This window comes from Dermacentor albipictus, chromosome 4 (genome assembly GCF_038994185.2).
Source record: "Dermacentor albipictus isolate Rhodes 1998 colony chromosome 4, USDA_Dalb.pri_finalv2, whole genome shotgun sequence".
Lineage (NCBI taxonomy): Eukaryota > Metazoa > Arthropoda > Arachnida > Ixodida > Ixodidae > Dermacentor > Dermacentor albipictus.
The window spans coordinates 142747863-142762871 of NC_091824.1; the positions used below are offsets into that span (position 1 = coordinate 142747863).

A 15009-nucleotide genomic window follows, 5' to 3' on the forward strand; every position below is an offset into this window, starting at 1 on the left:
GGCCGCTACGGTAAAGAAATAAAAATCAGCAAAAAAGAGGAGAATGTACTACGTCACTTCCTCCACACTTTTCTCGTAGCGCGCGGAGAGGGTAGGGCCTCTCCTCAGTTTCTTTCCTCCATGCGTCCAACAAACCATGCGGGGACCGTAATCACAGTAATGATAGTGAGAGCATTTTTCACGAATAGCCACCTAGTGGCGGCTTCTCGAACTGGCGTGCGGCTTCCTGCAACCAGTTCCATAGCCAAGCCCGGCCAAGCCTGGTCAAAGCTCGTCAAAAGTAAAAATGGCGGTTGAAGCGCGTTGCCTACTTTAGCGCAGGCGGGTTCGGGCTGCGACGCATCATGCGGGAATGTTTTCACAGCTACTACATAACAGCGGGGTTCCTTATACATTGGATCCTATGGAAGCTATGCCGGGACCGGATGAAAACGACGTAGCAGCCGGGAAAATGCAGCAGTGAGGAACTTAACAGCGGGGTTCCACTGTACACGCTGACTGTGCTTTCAGCCGCCTATAGTGAACGCACAACCCTCTCCGAGATTCAGGCTTATCTGACTGCGTGAACGCAACAGCGTGAAACGGCGCATTCACAATTTCTTCAAGCTTACTGCCGAGCTGGAATAAGTGCATGGAAATAAAGGATTTCATTTTTTCCCCTCAATCAGTTTTTTCGGACATTTTCGCAGTCCCCGTGAGGTCCGAATAAACGGTCGGCGACCGTACTTCCATGCTTTCTCAGTCTTCATGACTGCTCCAGGCCCACGAAACATTCGGTGCTCGTTCACAGCAGCGTTCAAGAGGGCTGTCATCCTTTTCGCCGAAGAAACAAATCCCTGCACAGCAGACCGCAAGTTCAATGTTTCTGAATGGGTGGTGCGAGAGTGGCGACTGCAGCGAAGCAGAATTTTCACCTGTGACGGCAAGCAAGAATTGACGGCAAGAATTTCCCCAGGCTGAAATCGGGACGCCTTCCGGAGCTGTAGGCCAAGTTTGCGGCATACGTCGCTGAAATGCGTGATCGGTCCCTGCCAGTGAAGTGCGACGTGGTCATCAAACAAGCCCAGATCTTCACCTTTTAACTAGGGGATAAGGAATATACGCTCCAAAGCGCAGTACTGGCGGTGGAGAAATTTTCTACATGGAGTGGCCTGAAGTGCGCACCCGAAAAATCTGAGGTTATCCGGATACACGCGAAAGGCTACAAATCCAGAGGATCGATTAACATCGTGGTTGAGGGCCAATCAGTCTGAGAGGTACCCACGATGCGAGTCCTGGGTTTGTGGCTTCAGAGCGATGGGCGAGCAGTACAGACACTCAAGACCCTCAAATCCACAGCCAACAACATAGCCCAAATGATACGTCGCGTGACGTATCGAAAAGTGAGAATGCGAGAAGACGATACCCTAAGACTCGTACAGGCCTTAGTGGTTAGTCAGACAACGTATGGCTTACCGTACCAAATCCTGAACAGGAAGGAGGAAAAGCAGGGTAACACAATAATCCGAACCGCTTTCAAAGCTGCTCTGGGCCTGCCTAAATGTACTTCAACGAAGCGCATGTTAGCTTTGGGAAAGCACAATACTTTGACGAACTGAGGCAAGCCACCCTAATGCGACAGAGGGAGCGCCTCAGCTTCACAAAAACTGGTAGGGCAATATTGGCTAGACTCAATACCCAAGCATACCCCATTTATCTCACAGAGCAGGCCGTACCTCTCCCTCCTTTGATGAGATCCAAAATTACAGTAGCGCCAATTCCAAAGAATATGCATCCCGAGTACAACAAAGGCGCAAAGCACGCGCACAACACATTCAATCAGTGTACTCTAATAACCATAGGTACAACACACACTACACGGACGCAGCTCTGTATGCAGAGGCGACCGGGCAGCGCAACCAAAGGAGGTACGCCCTGGCAGTCGTGAACGCTATCAGCCAACAGCAAATTACTGCGTCGGCCACGGCGGGATCCCCCACCTTGGCTGAAATATTAGCAGTGGCGATCACACTCGCTCACGCGGAGCATTCGAAAAGGGACTCAGTCGTGGTCACGGACTCCCAGGAGACATGTCGCATGTTTCTCAAGGGACACGTGACTGCGGCTAGCCTCGCGATAATCCCCAAATCCTTCAACCACCATCATCGCCTACTCTGGTGCTCGGGCCACGCGGGGGTACAGGGGAACGAAAAGGCTAACGCGTTAGCTCGAAGGTTCACTAACCGAGCAACGGCGTCCTCTTCTAACCCCAACCACCCACACTATCCCTCACAAAATTCCACCAATTTTAATGCAAAAGAAATCCTTGCTCATCAGTGCAGAGTCCGCAGAAAATACTCGCCGCTTCACCCACAACACAACGGGGAAGAGGCCGCCGATTTCTGTAAAATACAGACTGGGGTGTTCCCCCATTTAAAATTGCTAAACGCCATGTATCCCACTCGTTATAGGGCCAAGTGTCCTTGGTGCGGTGGCAAACCTACCCTAACACACATAACCTGGGAGTGCACTAAGCACCCTCATAGGCCAAATGCCAGTAAGACAATGGAGCAGTGGGAGGCACAGCTCGCCCGCTCCGACCTGGCAGGACCAGAGTCCTTAATTAGCCAGGTCAGGCAGGGGGCAGAGGCCAGTGGGGCCCTGGACTGAGAGGCTCCGACCACCCCTCCTTCAAATCTTTTCAATTGCAATAAAGTTTCTCTCTTTCTCGCCTTTTAAGGACCTGCTTTGCTGTGAGTACGAGTGGCTGGCGGCAGAAGACCGCGAACTTACGCCAACGGGACCTGTCAAAAGAGCCTCCCTGACGGCTGTGTGTAGTTGGGCGAATTGGGTGTGGGCTGCTGTTCCACAAGATGTCGTAGTGCGGTCGTTTGCCAAATGTAGAATTTTGCTGGATGAAGACGCGCTGTGGGACCATAGCAGTGATGTTGATGGCAGCACTAGTGTGGACGATGGCACAAGTAAAGACGAGTAGTCCAGTGACCATGTCAGCTACAAATAAATTTTCGTTATGGAATGCGCCCTCAGGAACGCTCTTTTTTTTTCCTGTCACACGCGATATGGGAGGGCCGACTTACAAACGAGTCGACTTACAATCGTGTAAATACGGTATTACTCTGGGGGAAAAAATGTGTGCTTTTTTTTTTTTTTACCCGAGGGAAGACCGTGCTTTTTTGCCAACGTTCATTTGTTTGTCCTCACAAAATTAAACCACCTCACAGAATCATACAAGCTGACACAGATAGCAATACAGGAAAGGGCTTGGAAGGTCGAGGGTGTTGAGAATGCACCTACCTTCAAAAAACTCTCAACATGGCTAGATTGGATCATTGTTTTCTACAAAAGAGTTCTTTTCACCTACTGCGTTAATGATGTATGTGTCAAACGGAAATGAAGTCACCAAAATATTTTGGGACCATTTGTCTAAAGCTGGGGATGTGACAATAGCACACGCGTGGCTGTTACGGCCATCGATATGCATATATGGTATTCAATGTACTGCAGACAACTGCAATGCGGCTTTTAATGTCGACTATACTGCTGACTGCATGTATGTGAACTTACCGTATTCCTTTGATTGTAACACTAGTTTCTTGCATGATTTACGTTGCTTCAACTCGACCCTTGCGTTACATTCGAATACCGGCAGAATTAGCACCTATAAAAAAAAATATTTTAAATTCCACGATTTTCAGAGTTGCGTTGGCAACCTGCACCTTTAAGTCCCGATCCAATGCAGACAAGTCGACCACAGTCAAAATTTTTTTTATTGTTGAAATCGATGCCATTTTCGTTGTACTTGTGAGTGGTGTTAAGGTTATTGTGCTGCAGTACCCTGTGGTCTTTCGCAGTTAAACTCTGCTTATTTGTGGCACATAGCGCATTTGATATTATGCCCACTTCGAGAGACGAGCAATTTTGATAGCCAAGAAGGAGGAAACTCTGCCGTGGCTGGCAGCTCAATGTCAACAATTCATGGATGGCCGGACCAGCGGAAAACCCTCATTAAATGCGAGGCCGGTTGCAAGGGCTCTGTGGACCTTGTAATTGCCTGGTACCATTGCCAAATGAAATGGTTGTGTGGCCTCTTTAAAAGCAATTTATCTCAAACAAGCTGAAAGATGACGTGACCTTGTGCGATCATTTATGGAGATAGTTTTGCTTTTGCGAGACTCTGCACGTACCAGCAGCCAACCCCTCGAAGCATATGGGTGATAGTGCTGCACTGATAACAAGCTTGGCACAGCACCAGAAACGCTTTTGGTGCTGAGTCATGCAAAATTTTGTGGAAGTGAAATCGTCTCCGGAAGGGATCACCCAAGAATAGCGCCCAAGGAAAGCTGTCTCCACTTCAGACGATGACGATAAGTGGAGAGAACTTGTTTCCGAATTGTGGTTACTAGAATAAAGGTACGTCTTCTTCTTGTTCATCTCGCATTAATTCGTGGTTTTATTATTTTTTTATTTCGCATGTGTGGAAAGTAGGCCCTCGCATTACATTAGATTAAATATGGTACTTCAATCGGCTAAAACGCAGAAGGTTGTGTAGAAATTATTCGAATTGCCAATAAATGTAATTAAGGAGCACTTTTAAAATTCTTTATTGCTAGCTGTCACGATACTGCGTCGTAAGCAAGACAAAGGCAGGTGTTGAGGTTTTGAGCAGCCCTTCAAAACATATTAGCATGTCACCATCTGTGGCTCAGAAGACAATATTCAGTGCGTGTAATTTCCAATAAGGCTGAACAGCAATGAGGTACCACCAGCAATGGACCATTAGCACTTGCACACTTCGATGCAGCTAAAACGACACTGTAAATGTGTGAGACGAGGCTGTGGCTACGCCAACAGATGCTTACAGATTCACGATGCCTCTCTTCTAGTGCCAAGTTGCGTTTGCTTGGAGACTGCACACCCTTGAAGACAGCGCCTGTCGGGTGAAAGGCTGTGGCCGCAGCACCCAGAGGCCGAGGAGCGGCCAGTGGCGTAGCCTCCAACAGGGACATGGGCTCCCTCATGATGGGTGTCGGCCTGTGGGTGCCCTCGGCCAATGGTGCCCCAGCTCCCACAGGCGAAAGGCGGGGTGAAGCGTCAGAGGTTCCCCCTTCTGAATCACTCTCAACCACCCTTTCTTTGCATTGGAGGTCAATGACTGGATCGCCATCGCCTAGGATGAGGAGCCCAAGAAAAAAATTGGTCAATTCCTCTTTTAGAGGATTTGGTCATAACACGAAAGCAAAATCTGTATTCTAAGTATTCTAAGTGGCAGCTTTGTTGCGCATTCACAAATACAAGTCCATAAATGTACACAGCCTTTTATTAATAACAGTTTTGTACGAAGAGTGAAGCAATTACACCAATAAGCATCCAAGGCCTGTGCTGCTACACAGCGTAAACAACACCCTGGAGCCGTATTCTGAAATGTTCGCCTTCCGCGACAGTTTCGCTACTGCGATAGTCAGGTTCAGTAAAACAAGCGACTGCTTACTCGTGACGTCAGTGTGCACTACCAACAAGCGCTCTCGAAGGCTTCACATCGCATGAGACAGTACACCGTGCAATGCAGAGCGGCTCGGGTGTGTTGTTTTCAAGTGTAGTGGCCACACTACGGGTTCTGCGCACTGACTATGGTTGGCTACAGCCACTTTAGGTAAAATAAATTGAAAAAGGAAGTTTGAAATGTTTTATTTTAAATGAATCAACAAATATCGCCGCAAAACAATGCGTGTAAGGCACCACCGAAAAGACCAGTATAAACAACCGTCTCTCATATCTACTACGCTCCACCACCAACCGAACGTCAAAAGACATGTTTGTCTATTCAATACATGTCGAGAGCATCCATCGTCACCATGACATTAAAATGACGTAGGCCGGAACTACAAGACTGCGCTGTTTATTTTCCGGTTTTGCTAAAACAGCCAATCCGCGCGCACCGTTGGCGGAGGCGTGGCCAAGGTGGTAGTTTCGCGGAAGGTGAGCATTTCAGAATACAGCCCCTGGAGGCTACCAGGTGTTATAGCTATATTCGACGTAACAGTGAGTGCGTATGCAGTGAGACTGCGTAGTTAGAGCTAAGGTGGCATCAAGCACAGTGCCCACACACATCTTCCAAGATAAACAGACACGCGAAAATTATGTGAGCTGCCGCAGCACCACCGAGCTGTGATTGTGGTCGGGGATCACCTTAGTTTTCCGGAAGGGTGCGCCGGAAGGAACTAGGGGATGGTGATCGACGAGATGGGGGCGATCGGGAAAAGCGGCGATGTGGCGAACGAGAGCGACTAGAGCGGGTAGGCAGAGAAGTGTCGCCAGAATGTACTGGTTGCATTTGCGGGGGGAACCGAGGAGCAGCATGAGGGCCGCGGGATGGGAGGTAGGGCCAGGGGGTCGAAATCCACGAAGACCGGCAGTGACATGAAATATGGCCGATACGGCCACAAGTGAAGCATATAGGTTTGTCTGGAGTGCGCCATTCAGCCGGATTGCGATACCGCGTTGGGGCATTCAGGCTGTGGGTGCGTATGACAGCGCTGGACGGGGTGTGGTCAAGTCAATTAACTGAGCAGACATTGGTGAAGCCAACGTAGGCCAATTCTTGGTACGCGATGGACTAGATCAACGAGATGGTCGCCTGGCAATTATTGGGGCCATGGGTTGGGGTTGTGACAGGAGATGCGGCTTCTATTTCACGTTGGATGATATGTAGGATGTCATCAGAGCGATTAGCCGTGGGCGGACTGCGGAGGTCATCGCAGGGGGACGTAACAGCCGTGTTGGGAAGGCGGGGTAATGGCTGGGCAATGCGGCGACTCTTGACTTCTTCAAACCGCCGGCATTCGGTAATAATGGCTTGCACAGTGGAAGAATTCTTGAACACAAGGAGGTGGAAGGCATCATCTGCTATGCCCTTAATGACATGTGCAACTTTATTAGGTTCGGACATCTTCAGATCCACTTTGTGGCACAGAGCGAGCATGTCCTGGTTGTACGTGAGGTAGGATTCAATGCACGTCTAGACACGCAAAGCGAGGTCTTTTTGGGCGGTGCACTGATGTCCAACAGGCTTGCCAAACAAATCCTTGAGCATCTGTTTACAAATGTCCCAGCTGGTAAGTTACTCCTCATGGGTCTGAAACCACATGCGTGCCGTGCCCGCAAGATAAAATATCAAATTGGTGAGCATGATGGTCTGATCCCAGTAGTTTCTGGAGCTCACCCGCTCATATAGTTGAAGCCAGTCTTCAACATCAGTGTCGTCGGTGCCAGAAAAGGTTTCTGGGTGCGGGGTTGTGCTAGAATGACGGTGGGTGTGGGTGCCGACGGGCCTGAAGCATCCTCACCTTGTGCTGGCATTGTAGATGCAGCCACGAAACGCCCGCTGCATAAATCCGTCTTGATAATGATCCTGCTACCTCCACCAAAAATGTTACTGGGTTAAAAACAGCCAGCAAATATTAATAGGATATTTACAATAATCGTAGCAGCTGACAAGATGGTAGACAGCGTGTGAAGACCAAAGCATCGTCTTCTTCCGACCAAGCCGACATCATCATCTTCGTCAGCGTGTCACGATATATACATCACCAAGAGCACCTTCAATAAAGCAAATCTTTCTATGCCTACTTTCCTAGCACAAAATGGTAAAGTATCGTCATCTCGCGGATTCCGTGACGTACGTCCATGGAACATACTTTTAGTGGAGCTTGTAGAAGACCACTTTCATGCTTAAAAAAAAGAAAGAGAGAGAGAGAGAGAGAAAGAAAGACCTTGCAGTCCTTTGTGAATCTAAAGTACAGTTGCAAGCTATGCTTCGTACAGTTGCAGTAGCTATGACAGCTTTTTGGACTCCTATATATGCCTATGTATACAGTAAAATCTCACTATTTTGGATTTTATGAGATTGAAAAGCGCTTGTGGTGACCAAGGCTCCATTGCTTTCTTCAGTGTTGCAGTGGCGCAAAATGCATGCCTTCATCTGCATCTCCCGATTATTTCATCACCAACTATGAGGGTAATTTTTTTTTTCAGGGTACGATCATTTATGAAATGAAAACAAGTGAAATTCCAATACTGCTGTGTGCAGATGTGTTGCACATTGACTCTAGTATGCTCGTAGATCATGTGAAGTTGCAGTTGTCAATTCTGAGTGCGCAGTGAGCATGTAAACATGCCTCAAACAATAGAGTCTCCCACTAAGTGTGAAATCCGTGCTGTCATTCGATTTCTACATGCTGAGGGTTGCGATGCAGCCGAAATTCATCGACGAATTACTTTTTTTTTAATGTGTAAACTTTCATAGGTGACAGTAAAGTGCAGCAATGGCACAGGGACTTTGAAGCAGGATGCACAGATGTTCATGATGCAGGTGGACAGGGAAGGAAGTGAGTGTTAACCATGACCTTGTTGAGCGAGTAGATCAGCCAATCCAAGAAAATCGTCGGTCCACAATTTCTGTGTTGAGTGATCCGTTTCCCAAAATTTCACTGTCAGCTCTCTATACCATCATAAGTGAGAGAGACCAGTAACGCAGACTCCGTATGAGGTGGGTCCCAAACGTGCTGACCGACCATCACAAAACACAACGAATTGGTGCAGCCTTAACATTTCTACAGTGCTACCATGTTGAAGAAGATTTTTGAAGAATACAGTCACAGGGGACGAGACATGGGTCCCTTTGAAACTGAAGAAACAAAAGCACAATTTAAACGGTGGATGCATTCCGATTCCCCGAAAGCAAAGAATTTCAAACAAACCTTCTCCAGCAGCAAGTGTATGGCTACTGTGTTTTGGGACAGCAATGGATTTCGTGGAACATGGCACGACCATCACTGCAGCCTCGTACAGCGCCACTCTTAAACGTCTATGAAAGGCAATTCAGAACAAGCGAAGAGGAATGTTGTCATCAGGCACTGTCCTTCACGATAATGCACACCCGCACAGTGCAGCTGCAACAAAGAAGCTCCTGTAACGTTTTCGATGGGAAATGTTTGATCCCTTACCGTACAGCCTGAACTTGGCTCCCTCTGATTACCACCTCTTTTCTCACAGGAAACCCTGGCTTGGAGGGCACTGGTTCGACTCGCACAACGAGCTGCAGACCAGCATACACAATTGGCTGAAAGCACAGCTTTCTATGACAAGGGTATAGGAAAGGTGGTACCATGCTACGACAAATGCCTTAATCAGAGAGGCGACTACAGTCGCTGACTGATTTTCCGGACTCCAAAAATTCAGACATGCTCGATTATTCGGTCTGCTTCGCGGCACGGCCATTCTCCCCATAGACCATAATGTATAACAACTGCCAAAAGTTCGGACACCTTGCAACCTCTCGTAGGATTTTTCGGACCCTCCTTGAGCCAACTCGATCGAGAGCACCATGCACTGACTCTGACCGGTGCATGGTTCGACTTGCTGAATGCCATTTTTGTTTTGAACGGAGCCTCCATGCTTCCCCACGAAGTGGCGCTACTGCAAATCACAGCTCATCATCATCATTTCTGCCTGGTTCGATAGAGTGGCTCTACAGCAGTTCCGGTTTCAGCTTAGTAAGCCATGTCAAGACAACCCAGCAGCTGATTTGTTTCTTCGCGCACGACGCTGCGAGTAGGCCACGTTTTTCATTTGTGCGACTCATGTTGGCATGGTGGTGTTTGCTTTGTGTGCTGTATCGAGGTTCCGGTGATCCAACGCGGCATACAGAAACATCGTGTCAAGTGTCTAATGGCATCGACAGTGCCCACGCAGACTGCGCTGGGGAATGCCGGCAAGCGGGTGCTGGGAGGCCTAAGATTTGTCGCCTTCCGATGCGCTTCCTACTGACGCGGAAAATGTTCTGCTGAGACCTACGCAGTGGTTGCGTTGTGATTCCGGACACCGTCTCATTTGACAGTTTCACAGGTGCTGACACTGTTGTACTAACATGTGCAGAACTCGACAATGACAAGATCATTCGTCAGGTTTCTGCTGCACCGCCGAACGATGACCAAGTCGGAAGATGACGCACCATGTGCTATGCTGCCGTCGCATGCGGAGCATGTACAAGCAGTGACTGTGCTTTCAGCCACCTATAGTGACCATACGACCCTCTCCGACATTCAGGCTTATCTGATTGCGCGCAAAAGGAAAAGCGTGCAACGGCGCATTCACGATTTCTTTAAGCCTACTGCTGAGCCTGAATAAGTACGTGGAAATAAAGGATTTAATGTTTTGTTGTTTTTTCTCAATCTGCTCTTTCGGACACCTGTTTATTCGGACATTTCCCCAGTCCCCGTGAGGTCTGAATAAACGGTCGGTGACTGTATATAGAAACATGTATCGAAATGTTCCAAATATAACAGTTTTGATTTTCACTGTGCTTTTTCATTTCCCAACCCATTGGTCCTTGAAAAAAAAAAAAGCTATTGTAATTGTCCGTTTCAATGCAGCCAGTTCTTCAACACTGCATGCAAATACTAAGCTTCTTTTTTTTGTTTTATATGGCCATGCCATCATTTCAAATGGTATATTCAACAATTTTGCATTTTCAGCCCTTAACTAAAGAAATGTGAGCCAGTGACGCAGCCTATCACGATCGCCAAATGTCTCTGGGTCAAAGAAATGCCTAACTCACCACTGTCAAAATGCACAGTTCAGCAATTCAAATCTGTGTCAGCCGATAAAAGTGCTTACTGTGTGCAAGCAGTAGCAGTAACAAATCGCGACGCTAGCTCTTTCTCTTTTCATTCGATTTATTTGCTTTCATTTTTGCAAGACAAAATACGGTGCTTTGACTTTCTGAAGATCCGATATCTCCTCTTTACAAAGGGACCAGGATGGCAGCATTGCGTCAATGGAAAGCCACACGAATTGTACCGTGGATGGCTCTGGAATGGCGTGAAGAGCTGAAACGACATCCTTTGCATATCCTTCAGCCGCTTGCATTGTGTGAAGCTGCTCCTTGTGCTGCTTTCATGCAGTTTCTTTCATTTGCAGCATCGACGTGCTAAGCCTAATACAGTTGCATAGCGCTGTCCAGCTTAATCATGTGCTCACTGGAGACGCTCTCACATGCTGTTGTCCACTTCAGTTACCACAGTCAGTTGTATCATTTCAAAAAAGCATGCCGCAGATACTGTAGTGACAAGCATAGTTTCGTTCTTTATGCCTGTGTTTTTCAGTTTGTTTTTTTTTTTTAATCTCAAAAGGCAGCCAAAATATTAAGGTTGAACTATGAAACTTGAAGCTATTCATTCCCAATGTCAATGTTTAATTCTTAATAGCAAAATATTGTTACGGGGATGTAACACTACATTGACTTTCCCCTTTACAAGCTATCATATGTTAATTATTACCAGATGCATTCCAAACTTTTTGCTTTCAAGCTCAACGTGCAAGAAGTAACAGTCTGCTTACCCTCATCTTCACAAATTATCATCCGTTCATCATCACTGGATGCGTCTCCGTCTTTTTCATTGTTTCCAAGGCCAACATTGCCTATGGAAGACTCCGAAGTGTTTTCAGTCCAGGGAAGTGCAACAGGAGGATTCTGCAAACATTTCAAAATGTGGGAAGCAGATTTTTGGGGTTTAGTGTTTGCAGTTCAAATCTTGAAACATTAAAGAAAAAAAAAGTCAACGAAATTTGTTTCTGGGAATTCAACTTGAACTCTATGGGTGATGTGTAATTCCAAAGTACAACTAATTTAATTTTTGTACATCTAACACATTTGCAGGCTTTAAAATCAAATGATATTTAGCAACAATATGTAACTAAACATTCCAAAACATTTTTACAAAAATGCGCTGCCACCACATTTCCCCCCTCCCTTCATTTCTTTTTTTTTTTTTTTTCATTTGCTCGTTCGCTCCTTGTCTCCTTTTTCCTCCTGCGCGTCACCCTTGTCGCTCCGCCCTCGGCCGGCGTATCCCGATGAGAAGTCCGTTCGCTATTTCACTTCTCTGTGGAATTTTCCAGCAACCACATTACAAGCAGTACTTCACCTCGCGCAGCTGCACTATAAGTGGTATGCGTGTAAATTGCTTTCTATGGGAAGATAAACGGGAGTCATTAAACAATGCATTATATCTAGTCCTGCACTATAATTAGTTATGTTATTAGTAGTCTGTGCTAAAATTAAGAAAAGTTATAACTTACACTAATTAATCATATTAATTAGGATGATTAGTCTTCATCACGCAACAAAGACTGTTCATCACTGTCACTCCCCCTTGACACCTTGTAATCAACACCAAAACCCTCTGAATAACAGTACATAAGAAGCTCTTGAATTCTTGCATCATTCAAAAAACAAGCCAGCTTTTTGCACTGGTTCTCATTGAAAGTAAAATGAGACCAACACTAACGGTCAATAAGCTTTCTCACTCTATTCGTCACATAAGAACACAACCTACCATAAAGACTAGTTTAACCAACTCAGTACACTTGAACCTCGTTATAATGAAGTTGAAGGGAAAGCCGAAATTATCGTATTTACTCGCATAATGAATGCACTCGTGTAATGAACGCAGTCTCCACTTTTCCAATCAAGAAGTGTTTTCTTTTTCTTGCATAATGATTGCACCCTGAACTTGCTGTTGTGAAATAGGAGGCACACTGTACGATTCGGCGTCTGATATGACGTTCGGTGGGTGCAACTGTGTCCGACGCCATGTCGGACGCTGTGTTTTCCACGTCTCCTACTTTTATTGCGATAACAATTATCAGTCAGACTTCTAGAAAATCAGATCATTCAGGCATCCGAGCCAGCACAGCTGTCAACTCTCATGCTCATGTATATTTCTATGCAATGTCTAAATTCACTCTATATTTGAACCACCTGAGCATAACACCACGAACGGCTTGAAGAAAGAAAACTCACAAACTTACATCACTGCTTTCTCCATTTTTAGAGCCAGGGGTCTCTTCTTTTGCATTATCTGTAAAAGTAAGGGCAGTCATGTTAAAAAAAATCAAGTGCAAATACATATGTTAACGAGAGACTAAAACAGCAACGTTCAGCTAGCTTAGACTGTTGAAGTAGTGTTTTAAAATCTTTCTTATTTTATCGTCTGAGAAATTATATTGTAGATGAAAGAAAAGCCACACTTCCCTTTTTTGATTTTCATGTTGAAACCTCAGATTGCCATTACAGCGCTATGACATTAAAAATTTCAAATTATATTTTTCCTATTCGGACCATTTTAGTGGAGCAAATACTCTCGGAAATGGGTGGGTTGGACCTTCTTTACTGTTAAACAACAGACTAGATGCTGTCAATATTAATGTCATGGCGAGCTGGTGCCGGGATTGCTCGACGCTTCTTGTTCGGCAACATTTTTGGCTCACTATCATTTTTCTCATGGCAAGAGTGGCTACTTTGCTACTGCACTCACTAAATTTCCTAATAGAGTCAAACCCACTTATACTGATACCGGTTTTAACCGTAAATTGGACATAATAATGATGAATGTTATTATTATCATAATAATAATGAATATGCGCCTTCTCTGCGAGTAGAAGCGTGACTGAACGAGGATGTCGAAAGAAACAGATAAACAGACACAGTGCTTCACTTTCAACTATAGATTTTATTTTCGCATGCATCGATAAATGTATACCGTACGAGTGGAAACAAACGTGACAGCAAAAAAGAACATTCAGCGGTGCATTTCGATGAACCGTACACGTGTGCAAGGCATGTAATGTAACATGTAATGCAATGGTCACAAGGATAAACCGAGGAATCGTATCTCCTTTTCAGATAGCGACACCGAAGGCTTGCTTCCGAACTTTTTTTCTAATAATCTCGCAGGCCTCCACAATCTCCCTCGTCATCCTGCTGTGAGCCATATACAGAATGTAAGTACTTTCAAATATGGGCTTGCAGGAACAATCTCGGCAGTGAATACCCAAATGACTCGAGATTACCCTAGTGACACTATATCGATGCTCTTTTAATCTCTCATTGATGCACCTGCCGGTTTGACCAACATACATTCTTTCGCATGAAAGTGGAAATGTACAGACAACGTTATGAGTGCAGGTTACAAATTGTTTGTGATGTTCAGTAGAACATGCGTGCCTTTTGTTATTCTCTGTATAAACCTGTTTGCATAGCTTTTGTAGAGGCTCAGGGGCAGAGAAAACCATGTACGGTTTAATTTTCTTCGTGCCTGTTGCATTGCAGCAAAGCAGGACTGTAAATCGAAGATGCGACTTTTCCCTCCTGCTGCCCTTTGAAATGCATCATCCGATCTGGCAGGAGCTGATAAAAACATGCGGTCTCATTCATGTTGAAAATATCGTCTTCAGAGTACAATTCAGTCACCTCTACAAAACGATCATTGCGCCAGGAATATACGCCTTCTCTGCACGCAGCCTTTTCCTCGCCCGAGACTACCTGCCAAGTTATTCTGTTCCTTTGGCGAAAATGAAAAAGCCAACCCGCACTGGCGTCAAACCCAGTTATTTCAAGTGCACCGGCAAATTCGCTGGCTTTTCCTTGGAGCATTGGGCCAGACATGGGAATGTTTTACGGTCTGGCATCTTTCAACCACATGAGAACAGCTTGGTCCACATTTCGAAAGTTTCCCTGTAGCAGCTGTTTCCTCATGGGAGCGAGTTGCGATTCCTGGTGAACCTTGACAATCTTGTCTCGGTCTTTCAATATGATCGCAATGGTCAATGGGGCAATGCCACGCTGTCTGCACAAGTCGATTTGCTTTTTCCCTGCATCGATTTTCTGCAATACGTCCAATTTGACCTGCAGCGAAAACTGCTTTGGCTTGTTTTTGGCGCCGTCACTAGCTGGATTCACTGTTGATTCTTGCGCGAACATCGCCAACCCTTTGTCGTGAAGTTCGTGGTGAAGCAGTTGGCACTCGACATGATGATGATGATAGCTACTGCACTCTCCGTTTTGTTGCGGCACTGTTACTTTTAGCCGAATTCGTAATACTGATGTTCCTCGGTTATTAAGGGGAAATAAATATGTACATTATTCTGAAATTTTTCGTAGAGAATATA

At 45.9% G+C, this 15009-nt stretch overlaps 1 protein-coding gene across 6 annotated transcripts in view; it reads right to left on the reverse strand.

The window, feature by feature from the left end:
- The window catches only part of cic (Putative transcription factor capicua), a 116277-nt gene that overhangs the window by 61608 nt on the left and 39660 nt on the right, over positions 1-15009 (reverse strand). For all 6 annotated transcript variants that reach the window (XM_065448479.2, XM_065448481.2, XM_065448484.1 and 3 more), the window contains exons 7-9: positions 12871-12920; positions 11398-11530; positions 4860-5167 (exon numbers count right to left, since the gene is read on the reverse strand). In XM_065448479.2, coding sequence (XP_065304551.1) covers positions 4860-5167; positions 11398-11530; positions 12871-12920 — 491 coding nt within the window. The remainder of the gene's footprint in view (positions 1-4859; positions 5168-11397; positions 11531-12870; positions 12921-15009) is intronic.